We start from the raw sequence: 25,504 nt of genomic DNA, 5'->3' as shown, positions 1-25,504 counted from the left end.
CATTTTAAGGATATCATCATGACGTCCTTTTTACTTTGATGTCTCAATAGCGTTACGGAGATCGCGTGACGTGAGGGTTCTGCCTTTGTAGTGAGGGTTGTAAGTTGACGCCGAGGAGGGGGGAGGAGGCGCCTCGCCCCCCATGTGGAGTAACGTCACCTGCTCATGATTATTAATGGAGGAGGGAAGTCGATTTGGAGGACGTCATCTGTCCATGATTATTAATAAGGGGGGCTTGTTCGATGTGGAGTGACGTCACCTGCTCATGATTATTAATGAGAGGGGGGTTCTTCATGTTGAGTGGCGTCACCCGCTCATGATTATTAATGATGAGGGGTGGGGGGGTGTCCATTTGGAGGACGTCACCTGCTCATGAATATTAATGAGGGGGGGATGTGAAGAGACATTCCTGGGTGATTATAGGAGGTATCACTGTGTGTCAGTGAAAAGCTGATGATTGCAATCTTTACGATTCATTATCAGGTTCAATTCCAGGCGATTCACACGTTGTTGGGCAAATTAAATCTGAAATTTGCATGAACCTCCCTGGGTTAATACACCCCACAATACACTATGTGAGCAGTAAGTGGACAAATCTTGCCATATGTGGTATTGGCCCCACTAGCCCCTTGTGTGCTGTACTGGCCTAAGTGGTGGTCCCGAACAGCAGCAGTGTATCCAGCCTAGGAGGTGATCTTTGTCTTCGTTTCAAGGGGTACCAGATGCTAGATTTACCCAGTGGCAGTGCACAGATTACCTCTATTGGCTGAGTGGAAAATAACCAAGTGACGTATTAAAATATCAATCAACTGCCCTAGAATGGCATCATCAAATGCAAACATTTTCAGCATTCATCCACGTCGATTTGAATCCCTCAAACTCTCTTTTGACTCTTTCGGAAGGTCTGCGATATAATTAATACCCAATGGCTACACAGGACATTTGAAGTGGTCAGGTGGCTGGCACTACTGGGATCTTTGGTGTGGATCTGAGCAGCAGCCGCATGTGACCAAACCAGACGAGTGAACAACGATTTCCAAAACAAAACCTGGTACAATCTTGATTTGAAGCTTTCGTGACTGCAGGAATCTTTCGGTAAAGTCACGTAGGTATAAAATAAAATAAATCGCGACGTTTCGGGCGCAACACAAGCGTCCATCAGGTGGGAAAGCTTGTGTTGCGCCCGAAACGTCGTGATTTATTTTATTATATACCTACGTGACTTTACCGAAAGAACCAAAGAGTATGACAACCTGGTACATTTTAGCGCGATTTTTTCCCCATGGGATTTTGTCTTAATTTGGCTACATTTCAGCTCCGGTAAATAAATATATATTCGTTTAACTGCAATTCGATACACATTCCTCTGTTTATGGTTGCATGGGGAATTTCACCCAATTGTATGTGGATGAAATAGATCACCTGTAGTTTGGTGACCTCACTCCATTCACGTATGTATGTTGAACTTCTTTCGCACCGTACGTAGCCAATTGTGCTAATCGAATGTGTGAATAATTCAGTGTGTTGTACTCTCCTCCAACACACTGGCTGTGTACCGTTCCGCGAGAGTTCCAAATGGATGTTTCATCTCCTGACATTAAGCCGATGGTGCAATTGTACCATCAGAAAGAGACAAAACATCGGTAAAAAAAAACCCTTAGGTGGGTAATAAATACAACAAGGAACGCAGCACTGTCTTGCTAATCTCAACTGATGACATCGCATTGAAAATGTACGCTGCTGTGTAATAACAGATTCAGGCAGCAGGGCATCATGGGTAAAGACCCACAATCCTGTGCAGCTTCCCATTGACTGGACAATCGCAGCTTGTCGCTGAGGCTCTTGGTGCACTATATGGCACTCCTGTGTGGTCCCATGCAGCGCATGCTGTTGAATTCCAGCGACACAGACGCTTGTTAACACTGGGCGGGGGAGGGGAGACGTTTCAGTGGCACTCGCTGTCAAGAAGTTGCGGGGTCAAAGAGGTTTTTGTTCTGCATGGGCAAAAGATGCCACCAGGGCTCGTCGAGAAACTGCAGCAGAAGACTTTGACGTATATGGTGCATGCCTTGCACTCGAGTATTCATGGAACGTGGTCTTCTACCGTTCGTTTGCCCATCCAGAGGGTTCTTGTTTAGCATCAACAGGTGGGCATTGTAAATGTCAGCTCTGAGTCAGCGGCGAGATGTTAACTCCCTCGCCTGGTATGCAGGAGGTCGTGGGTCCAATCCCAACCCCGACTATGCCTGTATATTTGAAGTTGCATGTTCTCCCTGTGGTCGCATTGATTTTTCTACGGATCGTCTGGTTTTCCCCCTCCACATTTAGCGACACGCGTTTAGAGTATTTGGCTGCTCTACGTTTCCACGCGATAAGCCACTTCGTTGAGCTATCATTTGTGATGACCAGGTCACTTCTGAAAAGAGAAGCTCTATATAACTCATTGGACCTTACCTGGTGAAATAAATAAAATAAACGTTTAGTTATAGTTTAATGTCTGCAGTTGCTTTTGAAATTTTTGTGAAGAATTACAAAAGAGCGCATGATCTTGTCTTTGCTAAGTGGATGTTGAAAATAGTACGCTTTTTGGCATCATTTCCAAAACGTGACCATTCCCTGTGGAGTAGCCGCTGTCTCAAACTCGAATTTTATGCCCAAATTGTTAAAAAGATTACGAAGTCATATAAACTGAAGCGTAAATCACAAGTGGTAGCAAGATGTAGGCCACATTGTGAAACCTATTTGAAGGATAACAGATCCGCTAGCCTCTAGCGCGTGTGTATAAATTATTCACGGAGATCCTTGGGACCCAAATAATGGTCTTATTACACGCCTACCAATTATTCTGTGAGCAAGCTGGTTTTTTTTTTACTGTGCTAACCTGGGCTGCACAAAAAACATTATCAAAATAATCTTTGGAATAGATGGAACAGATGGATGGGGGCGCTCATATTACAAAAAAGAAAGTAACACAATACAAATCGGAAGAGGAGTCAAGCTAGGAGACCGTTCATCCATTCGTGAGAGGAGTGAAGTGGTACACGTCTCGCGGATATTTACATGGGGTGGGGGGGGGAGCGAGATTTCCACGCTTAGTGCGACGCTATTTCGGTAGCGTCCCAATCTTTTTCCACACCAACAAGAAGGTGCACAAGTCAGGTCCCACACTGCAGGATTTTAGCTGCAATGGAGACAGAATCGGGGCAGCGGAGCGAGTGGTGACTCAGTCTTGGCAGAGCGCTGCAGAATCACCCCCGTCCCCCCGTGTAAGGCATTTCTGGCTGAGGCGTGTGAAGTGCGTAACGGATCTCGCGTGTAAAGTCATCCCTGCGAGCTGTAAATCCCACACACAACACACATACACACGCAAAAAAAAACACGGGGGGCTCGCTTTGTGCTCAACAAACCCCCGAGCGTCTGGGAGTCGCAGCCGGGCGCATCTATCAAGGAGTCAGTGGCCGTGCTTAGCTCGGAGCTGCCGCTAAACGCGCTCTTACACTGCACCGTGCGTTGCTCCCGCGGGGAGGCCGTCTGCCAGGCTAAAGTCACAGGCATTATTGTTTATGCGTGCCACGTTCACACGTTCACGCGAGCACCACTGCTCGCGAACAGTGGCTGCAAACGGCAGCCGGTGACGTTATCGTTGGGATCCGATGCTGCGCTCGCAATCGCGCGGCACGTGCGCTCTGCACGACTGCAAGCCGACGATAACAATTGAACGTGCCTTCTTGTCAAAAGGCCGCTGCTGTATGAAGGCCCACCCATGTTGCGTCAGTCACGGAGCTCGTTTGACCGTGCGTCACCGTGTTGGGCAGCCAGGGTTGACGAAGGGGAGCGGCACCCGATGACCAGTTCAGATATCGCCTGCTACTGATGTTAGCCGTGTCCAGGAATCGAACTCAGGTCTTCGGTTTTCACAGGGAAGTGCACCGACAACCATTGTACCATTACAATCACGAGTTTGTTGTTCTGTAGCTGTCTTTATAAGTAATTTTGAGCCTGAAAAGAGTTGGATGCAGGGGCATAACAGGTTCAAGGTCAGAGGAGGTTTTGAAATAAAAATATAAACTGCCCGTCGTTTATCGCTGGGACATTTAGAGATTTGGGTATTGCTTTTCACACTTTCTTAATACCGCCGGATAATGACGTAATTCAAACTTTTGGGTCAGGTTAGTGGGGCTTTGGCAGCACGTATCGCGAGGAGGGACGATGGCCCACGGTTACCAATGATGACGGAGTGGCAGCCAAGGAATGTAACAGCTCCTGAGAGCACACCCACCAGAGGAGATGGAGCAACTCAATCAGCGTGTGTGCACGTACTGATCGGATCAGAACATCGCAAGGTAATGGGATAAGGTGGCCGCTCAGGGAGTCCTTCCTCCAGCACTCGATTGACCCGCGGCTGGTAACGGTGATATTCCTGCATATTAATCGGTCTTCACTATTGTGTTGTCTGTAAGAATTGAGGTGCAGTGTAACATAATGGAAGTTCACGTCAAAGTCGAACAGCCATTTGGAGGGTCTCGTATTCATGGGTAACCCGTGGTGTAACTTCCACATTACAATGATTTAACGGCCGCTGTTCATTTTAATTTCTAGGCACTCATTTTGATGAACCCTCGAGGGGTCGTGGGCTGAGTCGATGGCCAACCAGGATTTGAACTCACGTTTTATGAGATTGGGTGCTCTACCTGAACATATTGATGAAAAAGGAGGAATAAATGATAAGAAATAGAAGGAATGAATGCTGCCATGGTGTAATGTTTAGCACTATGGATTTGCAATCCACCGGTTTAATTACTCGTTTCGGTCACTTATCCAGGAAAGTAATGCTGAGTCGTAGGACTTTTTTTTTTATCCCGGAGGGTCTTGCGTTGCGTTTTTATTCCAAGAAGTTTTTTTGAAAATTAATGGTGAGCGTTTATACACCTGGGAGAAAACCGGAGCACCCAGAGAAGGCGTGCAAAGGGGCAACACTCGATCCCCCGTACACATGGAAACAAGATGACTATTAGTCCACTTGCTGTACTGCCTTCTCCTGGCGAGCCCAGGGTATGGCACCTGCTCGACACCCGCGGGAAGGGAGTTTCATAACATCTGCGCGGCGATTCACCAACCCTCACTGCCCTCCACAGCGCTGGTTTAGAGGCTGCCATGTGCCTAGCCACCATCGGTCTCCCGAAACAGGTGCACACACCAAAGTCGATCGGCGAAGAGGAGGCCAAATACCCCTTTTGAGAGGCTCTGTAAATCTTCCCCGAGTAGAGGCCCCTCTGTCAGCAGTGGCGTGAGCGAGCAAATGGAGGGGGGGGGGGCCCGCACCTCTATGTTTTAACGATAAATATTTTGCAAAAAATATTTATCGTCATCTATAGTTGTCACTGCTTTGTTGTTTCCCTTTGTGCATTGGATCTCCACTTCCGCTCCAGTTTGTTTGCACTTTTACACGCGAAGTACTGTAAAGCTAATGCATAATTCTGCAGTGCAAGCATATGATAGTGTCGTACATAAGTGAGCACGGAATCCATTTGGCAGCTGTAAAGTAAATAGACTGCAACGGCAGAGTGCCATATGAAATATTGAAGGAAATAAATCAGTAAGAAATAAATAACCGTTATAAACGGTTTAATTCTTCTCCTTTTCCATTTATTTGAAAAGCATTTTTCTTCAAACATTTTGTATAAACCTGGTATTACACGCGGGTGGTGTAATGGCAACAGACATTAGAATGCAGTAGCTTCGCTGTCATCATGATGATGTAAAGATATTGCAACCTTTATAGCCATCACCAAGCGTGCTGTAGTTAGGAATGGATCTCGTGTCAGGTATAGACCTATCGTCGGGTAGAACATCCGGTCGATATTTATTGTCGAGTACAGATCGAGCATCAGATATAGATCTCACGTCATATGTATAGGTCTTGCGTCAGATACACATTACATTACAATTTACCACCTTCATTAATTCTAAGACTGGACGAAAGCCTCCCAATGATTTGTCGGTCATGGGGGTTATTTGACCATACTTCACCACGCTGGATAACGGATGTTGGTGAAGGTGGCATCCAGGACCGGTTTAGACATGACCTGCCGCTGATGTTATAGCTGCAGCCCGGAATGAAACTTAGGTTTACAGGGTTCAAAGTGTAGTGCGCTAACCACTGTGCCACTTCTCCCTGGCAAATAAATATGGGTGGCAATGAATGTAAGTATATTATTAGGCACACAATTATCGTAGTGCACTATTGTCTGAAACGTGTGCCTTTTGTAAAATAGATTACCGAGGAATCTCAATTGGCCCTTGCTTTAAAGTTTTAAAACCACATCACTACCTTGAATTTAATTGGGAGGATACTTCAAGAGTTGTCCTTTAAAAGTTGGTGTGAAAATAATTTTCATTGATTCCTGTGGGCGGCACTTTTGCGGAGGTGAATGGAGACATCTGCCTGCATTGAATCATTTGGGGCACGACTCGCCACAAACGATGAGAATGACCCTCTTCTGCCGGCTATCCCCATGCTTATCCTGGTCTCTACACACACTTGCCTGAACACAACACGGCGTGTAAATGCCCTTCATAGCGTGAGCAGTGTTCAAACCGTGCAATGTAAGGATGGAGGTTAATGTTCAATTTCAGGATGCAGGTTTTTGACTTAGCATTTTACTGGTCGAATTGACTTTGCACGTGACTGCAACCGTGACCCTTCTCTATCCTTAATCCCACGAAAGCAAGCCTACTCTAGACAGTTCAACAGAGGTCAACTCGTATGTATGTTGAAATTCTTTCGCATCATACGTAGCCAACCGTGCTAATAGGAGGTGTGGGGAAAGGACAACAATTTAACCACAAAAAAGCAGTTCAAAAGAAATTAGTGTTCAAACTAGTTGTTTCAAAAGTGCATAGCTCCAGTGGCTTCCTAATATCGGAAGGAAAAGCATTCCAGACTGCCGCAAAAGCGCATCTGGAAACGCGCAATGTAGTGCCCGTCTTTGTTCGACGGCTAGCCAAATGCTGCTGCGTGAACGGCTGGAGTTCGCGTGATGGTTTATGCCCCCTGATGAGGATCAGCGAGGTATTGTGTGATTCATTTGTGCCGGGAGATGGAATAAATAACTCTTGGCCAACTGGATAGCAAGGCCCGGTAAGTTACGCTGTTACACTGCAGGTGGACACACGCCACCATGTTTATTCCTTTTGGAATTTCTATACGTGCAGAAAACCAGTAACAGTTTCCACCCCCACCCCCCAAATTGGTTACTGGTAATACTATAAAAACAAATTTTATTTTATTTTACCAGGTAAGGCCCATTGAGCTACATAGCTCTTTTTCAGAAGCGACCTGGCCACAAATGATAGCTCAACGAAGTTGCTTATCATGTGGAAATTTATACGAGCCAAAGACTCTAAACGTGTGTTTCTAAATGTGAAGAGAAAAACCGGAGGACCAAGAGAAAAAAATCTACGCAACCACAGGGAGAACATTTAAACTCCAAATATACAGGCGTGATGGTCGAGATCGAACCCACGACCTCCTGAATACCAGGTGAGGGAGTTAACACCTCGCCACCGTTACACCCCCTGTTAAAAAAACGAATGTAACAACTCTGCAATTGATGCCAGTATTTTTCGATTGAAAGCTTTCGTGCCTGCAGGGATTCATATAATCGTGGTGAGAATTTTATTGTTTTATTTTTTATTATTTTATTATTTCCCTTCTACGTGACTTTACCGAAATAACCAAGAATAAGATGCCAGTATGGCACATGCGGAGAATGCCACCTCTCTAGGCGAGATTCCATTTTCATATTTACTCACTCAAAGCTTTTCGATTGCCTTCTACGCCTGCCTCTGTTCGAATTAAACTTTAACAAAAGACACTATCGCTCATTACAATGTAGACCGTTAATGTGTGGTGTGGTAACTCACTCCCCGTTTTCTCTCCAAAGAGGGGCCAATTAAATTCGCCCATGGCTCCCGTAGGCTCCACGTGTACAATTAATGCAGGCCATGTTAATTGCTTTTCCACCAACCAGCCAGGAAAATTAATTGTAGTCCTTTTAATGAGCGTCTAGATCGGTTGGAGAACACAATCACTTCTCAAGTGCCGAGAAGGAGAGTTTGCAGGTCAAACAGCTAACTGGCACTGGAATGAGCAGCAACGGTGCTGAAAACATTTTAGCTGCATCGTAGATGTCACGGTAATCGTTGTAACGTGCACATTAGTACTCCATTGGTGGGGCAGGTGAGGGAGGTCAAGTGATGGACCATTGCAGAGCAGGTCAATTCACTGGTGTCTGAATTTGCAACAATCTCTTTTTAATCGTTATAGCAATAGGTGTCGAAAATGTTAATTCTGTTTACACCGTGAAATGCCTTTATTAGCACTGTTTACTGCACGTATCACAGAGGAGGCTCATAACTATAATTACATTCTTTCCACAATTATTTCCTGCTAACTGAACATATATTAATTGTATTATTATTACTATTCATGGGCGTTTTGTGAATGGGCTTTCTGTGAAGAGTCCAGGTGTAAAATGGGGGCTCATGGTCACGTTGGAGCACTGAGACCCCCTTCGTGTGAATGTGAGTGGCCGTCTGTGTGTGATCAAGCAAGGATGTCGGGTGCTGCATATATAATGGATTCAGCCTGGTCACCAATGGCTATCAAAAAATAATTGGAAATATAATTTGCAACCCAACTTGGCATACTCTTAGGTATTTTCGGTAAAGTCACGTAGGTAAAAAAAATGGATCAAAAAATATATATTTTTTAAAATCATAAATTAAAATAAATAAATTAAATCACGACGTTTCGGAGGCAACACAAGTCTCCGTCTTCAGGTGGGACAGTCACAGCCAAAGTTATTTATTTTATTATTATATTTTTTACCTACGTGACTTTACCGAAAAAACCTAAGAGTATGAATCCTTGCAGTCACGAAAGCTTCAAATCTAGAACCAACTTGGCATACCTTGCAAAGGACAATACTGGACGATTTATCCAGTATTCCTATCATCCACGGAGCATGTGGATCCACGATAACTATTATCCGTGACCCTATTATTCCTATTATCCTTGATTATCCCTCCCCCCCTCCCTACAAATAAATGAGGTAAAATTGCAGATAGCCCCGTGTCATTGGAGCCACCGCGTATAAGAGGAGAGTCTTCTTGCATTTCGAGATGTGTCATATCAGATTGTTGACATGCGGAAAGCCACGTTCACCAGCGTTGTGCCATCGAGCGGAGGTTTTCGCGATTTGCTTCCCCTTTGCAATTCAATCGGTGTCGGGGTTTCAGATCGAAGCTCGATTCAAGATTTATGTGTTTTTTTCCCCTTTTTACAGCGAGGTTAATGTAGTGGCCTGTAGTTGCAGCAGGGTCGCGTGAAATCTTTACGCACAAATTGCAGGAAAAGAAAAGCGACGATTTTTACAAACGCGGTTCAATGCATATATTGTAAGCTGTAAGAATCTCTATTAAGACTCAATACAAGTTATTCAATAAATTCCTGTTATTAATTTCCATTGATGTTGTTATAATGACTTTCGTGAGAAAATCTCAGATATGTTAATCGACTGTCCATTCATTTGTGTGCCTTTATTTCTCTAATCCATTACCTGGAGAAAATGTTCTAATACCACCACCTAGGATTTTGATGAGATTTTATCTCCTTCCCTGAATACTCTCACTCCAAGTAACAGTTTCAATTTCCACCTCATTCACATCGGTTCGATCCCTATCCCAGGTGCATAATAACATCGCTGGCAGTTGGTATTGGAACCTCGCATGTGATATTGAGAGCGGCCGATTGGATTAACCACATGGGTTGGTGGTTTTGTATATTTGTGGACCCTGACTCCATGTATTCCTCTGATTCCATGACGGGTTTTCTCAACACCAGGCCATAATTCTTGAAGCATAATTCAGGTAAAAGATAATTTAACACCTAAGAGAGACAATTAAAAATGCCGTTTTGTGTTAGAGCAATCTACGCTATTGTTCATGTGTTTTGTCGTATGGGATTGTATTGGATTGGCTGATGAACATTTTCACCAGCGTGTATGTTTTTCATTTTCAGCTGGCAATATTCAGCAATGCACCCAGTACAAAAACCTTCAGGAGGTGCACACAAGTAAGTTTTGCCTCAGAAGGAATGTTTTTGTATGTTTGTGTGTTTTAGATTGATAAATTAGGATGGTTAGCTGTGGGTTTAGGCATTCTAAGCTTTGAAGAACAAAAAATATTCACAAGAAATAAAAATGTGCTTAGCCAAATAAAACAATGCACAGAGCACGTTTAAAGAAGTTTGATTAAAATGTCACGACGAGACAATACATGGATCCATTTGGTATAATATGAGCATGGAAAGTTCATTGTCATCGGCCATGGTCAATCCACTGCAGGACGAAAGCCTTCCCAAGCTGCTGCCATCTCTCATGATCCTGGACATGAGCTGATTTCATCACTCCAACTCCCCTGTGCATATCCTCTTGTACACACTGAAGCCTCTGTCTGTCACTCCTTCTCAGTCTCCTTGGTGGACATCCTCGCACACACATTCCATCCTGTGACTGCCACTCCATCATCCCCGCACCTCCGATTAGCACGGTTGGCTACGTTTTATCTAAAGTTAACGTTCCTTCAAACGAATATGCAATTATTTATTTATCAAAAGTTACGGAATGAAAATGTCATAATTGAGCAAGAATTTCTGCTTTTAAATCGGCAATATCTGTTGCTTATTTTGGTCAGTCTATTAAAAACCCAGAGAGAAATGTATTCTTGTAATTTTTTATTTTTTTCTACATGTATTATAAACCATACAGCGATTATTGAGAAAAATTACAAGCATAAAGAAAGCTGGGCATGGACAGGACGTGTCAAGAGAAGGGATGATGGCCGATGGTCTCAAGAGAAATAATTGGCAGAGTGGCAGCCAAGGAATGGAACGCGATGAAATCAGGACTTGTGCATCGGCCGTCATATCGCAAGGCCGTAGGCCATAGACGATGGCGGCGGTGGTGGCGGTCCCAGCGAGGCTTTCAGCCAGCAGTAGATTGACCTTGATGGTGGTGAACAAACCTTGTTAATTATTGTTTTTTCTATGAAATACACCCAGACCTTAGAGAGTGAATGTTAATAAACATCTTCTTGGTTCTTTCGGTAAAGTCACGTAGAAGGGAAATAATACAATAATAAAAATTAAACAATAAAATAATTCTCACAACGTTTCGGCCACAACGCAAACAGCTGTCCTCAGGTGAAGACCAGGTCTGTCGGGGAGACAGCGTCTGAATGACGCTGTCTGAATGACGCTGTCTCCCCGACAGACCTGGTCTTCACCTGAGTACGGCTGCTTGCGTTGTGGCCGAAACATCGTGAGAATTATTTTATTATCTTTTATTTTTATTATTTTATTATTTCCCTTCTACGTGACTTTACTGAAAGAACCAAGAAGATGAATCCCTGCAAACACGAAAGCTTTAAATCGAATTGATAATAAACAATTGGCGATTGCAGTTTTAGACTTGATTTGACCTAAACTTTACTCATATATATAATTATTCGTCAAATTCTGATCATCTACAAAATGAACACTCCTTTCAGTATTTATTGCAAGTATTTCATTTTTCCCTATGCATGATTTTGTCTATTTTTCACAATTACTCATGAATCGGAGATCAATGTACATTCGGCAGCATGCAGCTTGTAAACATTATTAGGTAGCATGTACCTTGTTGAAAAAATAATCTGTGCTGCTATGTGTCCATTAACTTGACGTTTTTCATTGTCACCCAATTGTACTGTCTATGTATTGTTTGTAGGAATGTTTCTGTGATGCTCTGGGTGTGGTTATATTTACAAATGTGGGTGCCTTACCTTGGCCCGGTCATAAATACGTGTGACATTTGTAAATGTGCTATGGGTCACCGTGGCGATGCTGCTAAATGCCCTCTTCGTCTCCTGTGCATTCCACGTGAACAAAATGCTGAATTATGTAACCATCATTGCCTTTTAATTGACACTCTCAGTTGGTATTTTTTAGAGACAGTGGAAGCTGCTGAATGTGAATCTGCGTCACCAGTGGCGGTCACACAGAACATGGCGTTTGATTGTGGCATGTCAGAGTGTTTCTGTCCTGCCTCTGTTCACGTGAATTCCACTTGTCTTGACGTGTGATTGCGTTCCCCAGGATGTCCATGCACACGTGACATCGTTATCAGTCCCTCTGTGTGGCTGTCTGTTGTGATATTTAAAGATGGCTCTGGCCATTATCTGCACTATGCAGCCAACAGCTTGTTATTAAAAAAAATACATGCATGGGTTTGGATGATAATGATTCCACAACGCCGGTAATTACAGGAAAACCTGTGACCTCTGTCGCTTTGCATTTCCTTTGTGAAGATTGCCGCAGGAAATGGGCATCATTCCATTGGATACACTTTTTTGTGTATGGAGAATGCAATTTCATGTTTTTTTCTGAAGGAAGGCGGGAAGATTATTCAGATGTTTTAATACCACTGGGTTTTTGGCGACGGGTGGACTTGGGGTCATGCCATTTCATGGCAGGGTAAAATAATTTGGCTGGGTTCCTGTTCATAATGGCTATGAGTCAATGCAGAGAACATCTTGATCTTTTATCACTTGTCAGTGAACAGGATGTGGTAGAGTGCCCATAAAAGTGACATTTTGTGGGTCCAACATTTTACGACCTAAATTATGGAGAGCTTTATTTTATTCGTTCCCAATCATGATGGTGTTCTACGGTTGGTCAACTGTTCTACATTTTTATTAGTGGCAGGCAAGTCACCTTCCTGTGTTTTAATCTGTCACTACTGTCTCCTACATGATATCTCATGCTACCAAGAAACTACACGTTTACATTTTTGCAAAACTCAGTATTTCATACATTTCTACATTCGCTTTCGAGTTGGGTGTGCGTTACGGTTCAGAAGGGTGTTTTTATTCACGTTCTTTTTTGATCCGCTGTGTGTAAGTAGCAAATTGTTGTAGTCTGCAGCGGGAAGACACCTTGGTCGCTCACACACACACAGAGATGAAGTCTGATTTGAGACATCCACCTGTTGGGAAAAAAAGAGTGGGCCTGTTGCAGACGTTACGGTGTCAATCTGTGCCAAAATTTCAGCGTCGCGCCCTCACAAGAGTTGATTTTCTCCATGCACAGTGGTTTCCTGCCAGTTACCAATTGCGTTCAAAGAGGAAGTGACCAAATAACACGAGCAAGGCATTCTTGTGGAACGTTTTTTGAAAACGAGTGAGAGGTTTTTCCGGGTAAAACAAAGAAATTGCGGAAAATATTAATTTGAAAATAATTATTCGTGATATTCTTTGGGTCTTTCGGTAAAGTCACGTAGGTGGTCATCAGGAGGAAAGAGCCAACCATCTTTCCTCTTGACGATAATCGCTTGCGTTGTGATCGAAACGTCGTAGTTTTTGGTTATTTTCTTTGAACCATCTCCGTGACTTTACCGAAAGACCCAAAGAATATGAATTCCTGCAGTCACGAAAGCTTTAAGTCAATTATTCGTGACTCAACACCCTTTTGAAATCCTGCTACGTTGTTAACTTGGGTTTTCGATCAAAATGTTGAATACATTTTTATTTTCCTAATTTGAATAAATGTATTCCCCAATTTCATAATCGTTTTTTCCATTTGGGTGAAGACATGTTGTTAAAATAGCATTTTCAAAATGTAAAAGAGTTAAAATATTCGATAATATATATTTGAATATTGTAATCCATGACGTTACTGATAATATGATGAAGTAATGAAATGGCAGCATCTCCATGCCGATATCAACGATGAGGCATCATTCATCCTCTTTAAGTATTCAGGCGTTGTGGCTATAATTATTTGCTCAAGCCACTGCTGTTGACTTCCCATAAAGTGGTAGTACTAATGTTTTCTGCCTCAGAGAGATGGTGAGCTGAGTGGACGCTGAGTGTGATTTGAACATTTAATACACCGGCTGGGAAAGTGCTTCGACTATAGGGGCAGCCAAACAGCGACCAATACATTAGTAATATTACTGTGGCATGTGTGACTACGTGCTGCAATTCAATGTACATGTAAATACAATCACCAGCGAAAACACTAATTAGGCAGTGAAACTATTCAATGAAATGTGTCAAATCTAACGTTTTAACATGTACAAGTTCATATGAATACGTTGAAGTGTGGTGTTTGAACAAGGGGGGCTTCTGATGGCTGACGGCACGAAGGTGAGATTCAAATTGAAAATGCAAACTGTTTGGGATGGCTGCATCAGATATTACGACATGAAAGAGTCACGTGTGCATGACGCTATACGGGAATATAATTGAAGAGATGTTGATTCTCGGTTTCTGAAACTCTCGAAAAAAAGCAATGTCTCCCATGGAATGCAGGTTATCACTGACAACGATCATTGTGCATCATGTAATAATGGGCATCAGAATTTCAACCTGGCATTTGCATCTCTAAACAATGCTGTATGCGTGGTTGACTGAACATTTCAAAAGCAGATGAAAACTTTACTCGAGCAATACAGATACCTCTTTGCTGACTAAAGTGTGTGAATTGAGATGCTGCCTATATTCAAAATTATGCTCTATGGATATAACGTTTACTGTAGAGAATAACATTTCTACATTTCATTTGAATCGCCAGGGCACATGTAAAAGATGCAGAGATAATCACCTATGACCAGGGAGAGATAGGTTGGCCTTTGCAGACGTATCTCTTTTGTGCAACAGCCTTTACAACACAATTTCTTGCTCACAATTTGATATCTAGGATATTTTTTGCGAGAATGCATTCGACTATAAATATTAAACCATTTCAGAAGTCTTGTTTTATTAGACTCAGCAAACCTCTTAAATTATAGTTTGGAATGTTTAGTGGATCGAACTGCATTGTGAGGGCAGTTATAATTGCCATCAACATGTTACGGTCAACTGTATCACGTGGGTAACGTACACTGCAAAGATGGGTTTGTTTTAGGTGAGATCGCGTAAATATAAACGTGTCTCTCTACCCACCACCACCCGACACAACCAATTAGTAAGGAATGTCACGTAAACAAAACGTGCCAATTAGTTACTACTTCAGCACACCGGTGTGTTGAGGAGTAAACCCACATCATTTACGATTTGAGTACTGTGACGTTTCGCTGGTGATTACAACAGCCAGCTTCATCAGGCGATTTGCCAGAATTGTGAAGAAGTCTTCCTGGTTCGGTCTTAAATAGAGCAATGGTGATGTCATCACCGTGAGCCGGTCAGGTGCGACGACCAGAGGGGGGTTAATGTGGTCATATGAATTACAGTGGATCATGTTAATCTGAGAATATGAAGTTATCGGATGGGTTAGTCACAGTTAATCGACATACATTGGAATTTTTTTCCTGTTGTTTAGTTTGTTGTCCTTAGTTTGCTGCGAAAGCCTCCGTGTTCAACTGACTCTGGTCTCTTACGCTGGCTTTCTGTCCTCTCTTTTCTGATAGATATTTTTATTTTTCTCTCTATCTATAAAAGTTCACATTTGCGTGGAACCAAATTCTCACCTGCTCTAACAAGTTTTTTTTATTTGCCGTGGAACACCCGGCAATCAAAATGGCACGCAACTTGACGTCACTATCCGTGTGGGCAAATTTCTGCTGCACCCTGCGATGCAGCAAAAAAAAATGTTGCATGTTGTGCATGTTCCTACTGTGTGTTTTGAATACCCTCCATTATTTTGGGGATTTGTAAGAGCAAGGACTATAAATGGAACAAAGCAGAAGGCTTGATTTTGCATGACAGCTGCAAGGCGATGGTGCATCTGGACGGGGCAGGGGCGCCGTAGTGGCGAGATGTTAATGCCCTCGCCTGGTATACAGCAGGACATGAGTTCGAAACTGACCATGACGCCTGTATATTTGGAGTTTGCATGTTCCCCGTGGTTGCGTGTTTTTTATGCCGGGTCCTCTGGTTTTATCCCTCCACATTTAGAAACATGCGTTTAGAGTATTTGGCTGCTGTAAATATCCACGTGATAAGCCACTTCGTTGTGCTATCATTTCTGGTCAGGTCGCTTCTGAATAAGGGCTATATAGCTCAGTAGGCCTTACTTGGTAAAAATAAAACATATTTTAGTTTTGTAAGTACAATAAGAAGCCTGCTTTTGTAGCATTTTGAATGTTCATCCCACATATGCATGGATATTTTGAATGGCATGCAGTATTCCTTTCAATGCCAAAATGCTCCAAAAGGCGTTCACTAGGCTCACAATACATCCATTGAATTGTGCTTCATAGTTAGTTTATTTTGGGTTCGATCGAAGGTCGGCAACCAAAATAACAAGAGACATTTTGTTCAATATTTCAAGAGTTGCAATGCAACGTGGCGAATAACAGTCACAAAGCGGTTCCTTAAAGAGCCGCAAGGTTGCCGACCCCTGGGTGAGATCGTCGTGTAGGTAAAATGTCGTTTGGTTTTAACATAACCATCCACCGTCTGACAGGGCCAATCAAATATTGACGTCACTACCGTGGGACAAATGTATCAATTGCATCCGATGATTTGTTTTTTGAGCAAACTCGAGGAATGTTGAAGAGCCCAAGCACAACGTTGACAGTTTCGTGGTACGATGCTTTGCTGGAGATGGCATCCAGCGTCATCGCGTGTTCGCAAAAGCTCGGCTCTCTCCGCGCGCATTGTGCATTTATGAATCTATGATTGATGTAAATAGTATGCAAATGATATGCTAAATATACGTTTAGGCTAATTTCCTGTCAGTGTACAACAAAATAAAACGTGTATCAGTATAGACGATAAAAACAAGACAAAACCAGGCAGGCAAAATTTTATTTTTTTAATTAAAAGGTTGGCAGATGGTTGAATCACTGGTGGGAACACGGTGGGGGTATGATTACTTGCCCACTATTCAACTCACAATTCAAGAGTGAATATCCTGAAATAAATATTGAAGACTCAATTATAATTTTCCCAGCAGATAATTTAGTATCTTTTTTTTTACTTCCACGTTTAAAATGTAGGTAATATCAATTTAGACCTATTTTATATTGCATTATACATCGGTACACAAAGGTTGCTATTTACACCATACTAAACAACGTGAATGTGTATCATTGTTAATTTTTACCTACGTTTTAAAAAAGTACCTGGAATATTTACATCGATATTTTATGTTTGAAGCTATTTCCCACAGCCGTAAGCCAAGTAGCTCGATGTTACAGTGGTCAGACACATCGTTATTTCTCTGCATTGTTATACCTATTCTTAGGTTTTTTTCGGTAAAGTCACGTAGGTTAAACATAAAAGTTAATAAAAATAAAATAAAATAAAAATCACGACGTTTCGGAGGCAACACAAGTCTCCGTCATCAGGTGGGACCGTCACAGCCAGATTAGCTGCATCAAGTGAGGCAATGATTCAAGATGTAATCCCTTAAAAGCAAGTTGAGGGGGGAGGAGAGGGGGGGGAGCTCATCAGAATGTGGTAGCCAATCAATGGAACGTATCAACTTGCTTTTAAGGGATTACATCTTGAATCATTGCCTCACTTGATGCAGCTAATCTGGCTGTGACGGTCCCACCTGATGACGGAGACTTGTGTTGCCTCCGAAACGTCGTGATATTTATTTTATTTTTATTAATTTTGATGTTTAACCTACGTGACTTTACTGAAAAAACCTAAGAATATGAATCCTTGCAGTCACGAAAGCTTAAAATCTAGAATTGTTATACCTGTATTGCTTTTCCATGGCATGCAGTAAGCGTGAGGCCTATGGACCGTGGCGTATAATCCCAAAACCAAAATACATCATCACACACGTATCACGTAACCATGTTATCTGTGCACTCCATCACCCGATTTAAATGATGGGACATTCCCTCATAAATTACACACAAATGTATAGAAAGTGAGCAGGCTGCGTGCACTATTGGGATCAGAATACTTGTTATACTGGAGAACTGAGAAAGCTGAACACAAGTGACATTTTTCGATTTCAAGCTTTCGTGACTGCAGGGATTCAAATTCTTGGTTCTTTCGGTAAAGTCACGTAGAAGGGAAATAATAAAATAATAAAAAATAAAACAATAAAATTCTCACGACGTTTCGATTGCAACACAAGCAATCATCATCAGGTGTGCAAACCACAGTTGGGGTTTCACACCTTTGACTTTACCGAAAGAACCAAGAATACAAGTGACATTTTTTGGTTTTGACGGTGCCACACCGACATGAAAATTGTGTTGTCGCTGAGGCAGGGTTGTTACGTGAAAGGTGAAAAAGTGCATATTGCAAAAAGCAACGCTTGCTGCCACCAGTAACACGCCAATCGGGTGTTCTGTGCAACAGTCATTCCGTGGCCAAACGCCAACGTGATGCGGTATCGTAATTTAATTTTACCTTTTGGCAGTGCTGCCCCCTATTGGCTATTTTGTGTAACTGGGGTCCTCGTGGGAGATGGGACGAGGCCTGTTGCACGCACTGTGAGGCAGCAGGGTGAACAATTCCAGTTGAGTGCGAAGCTAGTGCAAAGCTGTGAGAGTCACTTTGCTGCTGCAAATATATATAGTCACGAACCCGACTGTAACTTGATGTGACCCGCCCCAACTGAACATCTGTGAAAGAGAGCTTCACGGCTCATCGGATTCCTGCAGTATTAAATATTCTCATTCAGATTTCCTTGTTCTGACAAAGTCCCACTGTCACCCTTGGCGTGATGCCCTTGTGGGCCCTATATTTTTTTACGCTTGATGTAAATCTGACGGCTGAATTGACCGTGGTGTACAAGCACGGCCTAAACTACTGCACAACTTTTGTTTATAAACACTGCCTTCGAATAAAAAAATAGATGTTAATTCTGCTGGAAATTAATGTAAGGAATATAATTATTTTTCGATCTCGAATATCCATTGAAAATATCTTGTTTGAAGGGTGTCCTGGGTGACGTTTTAATTCTTGCAGGCTCAATGACATCCCCAGGTTTAATCACACTCCCTCAATCCTGCTGCACCGCATATCGTCTCCAAACGACATTCGTTCAGGGGGGTGGCCACGTTACTGACGTGCAAACGTCCCAATGTGCTTGCCTGGTGGTTTCAAAATACGCTGCTTCTCTCCAATGACGGACGTCGAGCCGAGCGGCGAGGTCTCCCGGCTCAGTAAAGGCGCGCGCGTGTCCCACCCCATCCCACCCCCCCCCCCACCCCCGTGTGTCTATAGATGGACGAGCTGCGCTCCAAGGAGCGAGCGGCGGGTGAGCTGGAGAGAGATCTGGGCGCTCAGGTGGAGGCTGCTCGCCGTTTATTGCAGACTCAGCCGCGCGACGGGCGGGCGGCAGACGAAGCGGCGCTGTCGCCGGGGACGCCGCCCCAAGCGGCGGCGGTGGGCACGGCGACCAGAGAGGCTGAGGGGTCGGAGGGCGCCTCCAGACGCGCGGGGGTTCGTTTGGCTAGCCCCAGGAAGGAGGCGCAACCGTCGGCCGCCGACGGTGCAGGGGATGCCGGCGAGCAGGCGCGAGGCAGCCCCCCTGTAAGACGTCGATCTCGCTCGCACGATCTCTCGCGGCACCTCCTCTCTCGGGAGAGAACGGCGGCAGTGAAATCTTGGCGAGTGTCTCCGTGTCCCGCGCGTCCCTGCGCCCCAACGGGGTCCCCCGGGTGGGCGAGCGTCGCAGTTTCCATCGCGAAGCCATTCGTCACCATTCCAGCGGGTTCATGATCCCAGGGCGGTTGTTTTTGTTCTCCCCCTTCTTCCTTCCCGATGTTAATTTGGAAATTCGCCAGGCAGCCAAATGCACGAGATGAAGGTAGCTGGGATGTTAAACCGCACGGGGGCTGCACTTGTGCACCGGAAGGAGGTGGCTTTCCGCTCCGGGGAAGCGTGAATTACCTTTAGAGGAGCTCCCAGCTGTGGCTACCGAGGATCCAGGTCTCAAATCCAGACAAAGCCACCTGGGATCAAACCAGGTGATTGTCTTGCTCGTTTGATTGATCTCAGCCCGGCCACTAATGATTTGTCCGAAGAAAAAAAAACCTCACATTTAGGATTTCACATTTTGTCCTAGCTTAGCTCCACTGATGTTATTAAATGTTGCACATATATAGATATCAGTTGACATGGAGTGAAGCAGTATTTTATAAGGGATGCTTGTTGCCAGAACGAACAGTGATGTAATCTTCCAGAACCATCCTTGACACACTTTTTACTTTACTCAATTTGGACTGTACACAAAGCAATCATCACCCCCTCCTGGCAGACTAATGCCCCAGGTATCCCTGGCAAATGAGACTATCCCCGTCTCTTTGAGTTCTCGCCTGGTTAGAACTAAATACACTTGAATGCTCTGCTCAGCGTAGGAGTTCTGCCCATAATGTCTGTCTCAACTCTGCAAACCCAGTCGATGTAAAATCACGTTGCAAAAAGTAGGCACGTATGTGTGTACGCTGAGCTTCTTTCGCACTGCACGTACTACTAATCTACTAATCGGAGATGCACAGCGCTTGGGAACAACAGACGAGTCGTCAGCAGGGAGCAGCCCATTAAGAGAACACTTTGTGTTTTTTTTACAAATCCAATCAACAAATATAAAACAATCTGTTTACTAACTTGAGCTGAATTAATGATTATTTTAGGAGTTGGCCATAATTTCGCTTTCAACAAATGAAGCATGCACGCACTTGCGCTTCGCTGTTTTCTAACGAAACGCTTCCAAATGCAAGTGTAGCCATCGTGTGGTCAAATGTAAAGGATGAAAAATAAGAATAGGTTTTTACCCTTTCTGGAAATAAAACAGGTGTTAAGATGTTCAAACACCAAATAAATACCTGACACAAGGCATCAAGTCTGCATTAACCACGCATAATTGTGGCAAAACATGCAGACAAACATGCTCTGATAATGTGTGCATTGTGTTTGAAGCTGATTGGCCTACACCAGAGACATCCTTCTTCATGGTCTTGTCTCACCACCAGTGTTAGACCAGAGAACGCCCAAAGGCGGACAGCACAAATTCTAGATTTGAAGCTTTCGTGACTGCAAGGATTCATACTCTTAGGTTTTGTCGGTAAAGTCACGTAGGTTAAAAATAAATAATAAAATGAATATATTTAAATTATAGAAAAAAAATAGAAATAATAACAGTAATAAAATTATAAATATAATTCTAAATATATATTTTTTTCTATTATTGTATTATTATTTTTTTTTACCTACGTGACTTTATCGAAAAAACCGAGCATTGTCACCTTTACCGAATTACTGCACAAATGTTCACCCAGCTCTGGAAGATCTGTGATAACATGAGGCTACTAATGATGGTACAATTATGTTAAACATTTTCATGCAATATTGGCACATTTGGAGGAATTGATTGTGAAAAAAAATTAACAATGGCTGCTTAAGACTTTGCATAAACTATAGATATCGATTAAAATGTGTGCTTTGTCAGCATTAACTCGTGAGAATTTGGTTAGATTCAAATTTCGTAATAATTGGCAATTTATTTTCATTCATTCAGAACTGTTCATATGCACATTTATTTTGTGCTGCAGTAGACAGAGTGCAATGAAACATTGCGCCAATTAATGAGTTTCATAGTATGTGTGCATATATGGTAAAGTTATTTCACACCGTACGTAGCCAACCATGCTTATCGCAGGGAAAGGACAACAAACTAAACACAAAAATCAGCTCTAAAGAAACGAGTTTTCAATCCAGACGATTTAAAATTCCATAGCTCCAAGGGCTTCCTAATATCGGAAGCAACAGCATTCCAGACGGCCGCAGAAGCGCATCTGAAAGCGCTCGATATAGCGACCGTCTTTATCGTGATACTTGATCGGATTACTAAGCCTTCAATTAATAATGTATAGCACTTAAATGAGTGTGTGGTGGTGGGGAGCGGTAGTGTAGCGGTTAGCGAGCTGAGCAATTACAAGGTCGACTCAGCCTCAAATGCGTACCTGGTGCGGTGTGTAAACATCACCACTGGGGAGACAAAGGCGGCCGGGCGTAGTGTTGGCCCTCCCACGTGTGCCGTGCCGATTTCATAGGTGTTCGCTCACAGCACTTGCCCCAACAGTCTGTTCAGGCTATACGGGGGGGGGTATTTGTCTTTGGTGGTCATCTCTGTTGGCAGCCCTGAGCCAGCGGTGAAAACTTCCACATTCCTCTGGTGGTGCCAGTCTATTTATCTCGACAAGTTCGCCCACTGTTGGCTTCCCACAGTTCTCTGCACTGAAGCTTAAATAAAAGCGGCAACATTTGGCATTCATTCACGACGACCATCCCACCCTACTTGGCCTTCATTTTAACATATTACAGATAGATATATCTATTAATAGTCGACATAAAATACGTCGTAACATTTTACAGCGTGAAAATAGGACACCGATATCAATGCTGTGTTTGTTATTCACAGTTGTTGTCAGATGGGGTGAGGATCCGTCGCAAGTTAAAGCTTCACTTAGCAACACATGATCTTTTCAGGAGAGTCCAAATTGGGACCGACCATCGGGCATATTGCGTACAGAAAGACGCAAGGGTGTCGCTGCACTTGATTAAGATGCATTCAGTGCAATGCCAATCCGGCTGGTAGTGGATAAAAGTAACGGGTGCAGCACCACAGCTAGCGTATTTCTACGCAGTATTCACATTAAGCACTCGGTATTACAACGTGAGCATGAGACAATCGAGCATCACAATTCGGAAATGCAGTGCCTATTGCAAGGAAATAGCATATCATCCTCGGCAGGGAAAACCTCGTTGGATTTTCCAACACAAATAGTTTTCCTAAATGGAATTTCCATTGTACTAGCAGCGTTGTGTGCATTTGGCATAGTTTGGCCTAGGCATGGAATGCCACCGATTAATATTACAAGATGATACACGATACATATCCTGGCAATGTTTTTTTTACAACCAAACATGTCCTGTAAAAGCGTGTGTGTGTGTGTGTTAGCTCACAACAACGAGCGGAGCGCCACGTGGCTAAAACACAGCAAATTGGCATAGTAGGGGGATCAGGTGGTACATCGGCCAGTCATTTCAGTCAGTCAACCCATGACACCTGGCCCTTCGGCATTTCACGTGGCCTTAAAGTGCACCAAGCCTGGCACAAGCGCCGTGGGGACGTCACTGCCACTTAGTGGCCAATGGCGGTTGTTGTCGAGTTAGTGTGAGGCTGTGTGTGGCCTGCATCTCTGAGTGTGAACGAGTGGGCGTTTGTGTGTATTTGCGTATGTGTGTGTGTCACGGTATGTGTTTGTATGGAGATTATAACACACCACGCACGTTACAAATCCCAGTAACCCATTTGCAATTCCGCAGCATGTGCACAATTGGACAATGGTGTCTGAACCTGGCCTGTATTTAAATAAGAACCCGTCGACCCAAGTTCAATTCCCGCTCATGACCAATAACAGTGGCAAATGTTTGAATCGGTCCAGGGCCTCCCCTAGGTGCGGTGTGTAAACGTCATCACTGGGAATACAAAGGCGGCCGGGCATGGTGTTGGCCACCCCCTTGTGTACCGTGTCCGCCTTCATAGGTGCTCGTGAATGGCACTTGCCCCAACAATATGGGGGAATCTTTGGCTTTGTTATCTTTACGTGTTACGTAAAAGTAAGTACTGGCCACAGATACGCATTGGATTTACAATACTCTACAATCAAATGGTTACCAGTTAAAATCCTAGTCAGGGTCTAACTCAGCCCATCGCTCAATGGTCAATGAAACGAGTACCTGTTTGTGCAAAGTCAACACTGGTTGTCATGTGATTAAATTGATCCCTGCCATATGAATGTGGAATTTTCAGCAATATGTTTTGGGTCGCCAACAGAGCTGAGTAGTGCCCCGTGTTCATTTTAACATGGGTGGACAATTTGACTTGACTCTTACAGTGGATTCCAGTATTGATGCTGCATAAGTTGTCACGTTATACAATGACACGAACATGAAACAAAAACTAGAGCTCACAAATAATTGGAAGACAATTACTCGTGGCTTTTTGGCTATGACCAGCAGATATTTTTTTCCCACGACTCTTTCTCACACTCGATTAATTGTTGTGTTTCACATATTGCACTTTGTTTCATCCTCGATTCAATTTCCATGCATGCCTGGTTTCCCATGGTGCCATGCTTCCCTGCTCTGTATTGTTTCCACGTGCCGTGAACGCGATGTTTGTGCCGTGTCTATGCTGGACGACGATGTTTATTCATGATGATAAGTGTCTTGTTGTATTTTCTAGAAATACATGAGTCTCGTACAAAACTGCAGCCACATCAGACCACTTGAATTCCAGAAATTTGGTAAATTTCGCATTAACGCTATTTCATAGTTCAAGGCTGTCATAAAGCTACTATGTTTCACAGACAAATACAGCTTCCATTTTTACCCCATTAAGTAGTTTGCGAATATTTTTTTAAATGTCAAAATTGGGCCTGCGCACTTAGCCTATTCTCTCTCTTCACAATAATGTCACATGATCTTTACTGTCCACTGTGAAGCAGGGTGAATACACCGACAGTAAGCTCACCTCTTCTCCATTGCCCATTCCCTTCGGCTTCCCTCCCCTCGCCCCTCCACTCCATCCCGTCCCTCCCCTTTAGCCCTTTCGTGACCCCCACGTGCCCTTTGCTACGGTCACTCGTTCCTTGGCCCATGCCCTCGAAATCACTCGACTTTTGTTAACGCTTTTTAGACTAGTTAGAGCGTCTTGCGCTAAGGCACGCTATACAATTTTTTAAATAAGATAATAACCAGGGCGGCCCCTGGGCTCGAGCCATAAGTGGTAAACAAAGTATGCCACGCAGACTTACATCATTATTTATCCCTGATTATTTATGAGTTTGCACGTTCTCCCCGTTGATTTTTCTCCGGAGTCTTCCAGTTTTCCCCTCCACATTTAGAAACATGCCTTTAGAGTATTTGGCTGCTAAAAGTTTCCACGCGATAAGCCACTTCGTTGACCTGTCATTTGTGGCCAGGTCGCTTTTGAAAATGAGCTACCTAACTTCGTGAGCCTTACCTGGTAAAAGAAAATACATTGTTTAGTTTAGTGTCTCCACTTGCCTTGTAGTTTATTGTGGAGAAATACAAGAGCGAGTAAACTGGCATCTTTTTCGTTATTGAACTTAACCGAACTGCTGCCAATTCACAAAAGTAGTAATGTCACGTGCTTCGAACAAAATGTATGAGAGTAATATTTAGGTGGCTCATTGATCAGCATCAAAGATTGTTGAGTGCCAGGTGGCCACGTGAAGCAGTTGGAGTCCTCACGTGTACAGTATTTCTAAGTCCTGCACTTTTCACCAATATCCACTGTGCAGATTACTGTTTTGCTGAATTATAATTCGATTTACCCCAGGTCGTACGGTGAAGAATCGACCCACTCTCATGCATCGTACAAAGGAGTGCTGTGTTATTGATGTGATCGATGAGGCACCTTTGGAAGTACTTTGTGGTTTTCCTTCTCGTGTTG

General features: G+C 43.5%; 1 protein-coding gene across 1 annotated transcript in view; it reads left to right on the top strand.

Annotated features, from left to right (window-relative positions):
* Positions 1–25,504, top strand: part of LOC144717491 (janus kinase and microtubule-interacting protein 3-like) — a 231,433-nt gene that overhangs the window by 71,788 nt on the left and 134,141 nt on the right. Inside the window, exon 4 of the mRNA XM_078592860.1 lies at positions 19,243–19,737. Coding sequence (XP_078448986.1) covers positions 19,243–19,737 — 495 coding nt within the window. The remainder of the gene's footprint in view (positions 1–19,242; positions 19,738–25,504) is intronic.

The sequence above is a fragment of the Lampetra planeri genome, chromosome 4 (genome assembly GCF_965212315.1).
Source record: "Lampetra planeri chromosome 4, kcLamPlan1.2.h2, whole genome shotgun sequence".
Classification (NCBI taxonomy): domain Eukaryota; kingdom Metazoa; phylum Chordata; class Hyperoartia; order Petromyzontiformes; family Petromyzontidae; genus Lampetra; species Lampetra planeri.
Note: the sequence above shows the minus strand (reverse complement) of the source record. Positions and strands in the feature narration are given on the sequence as shown.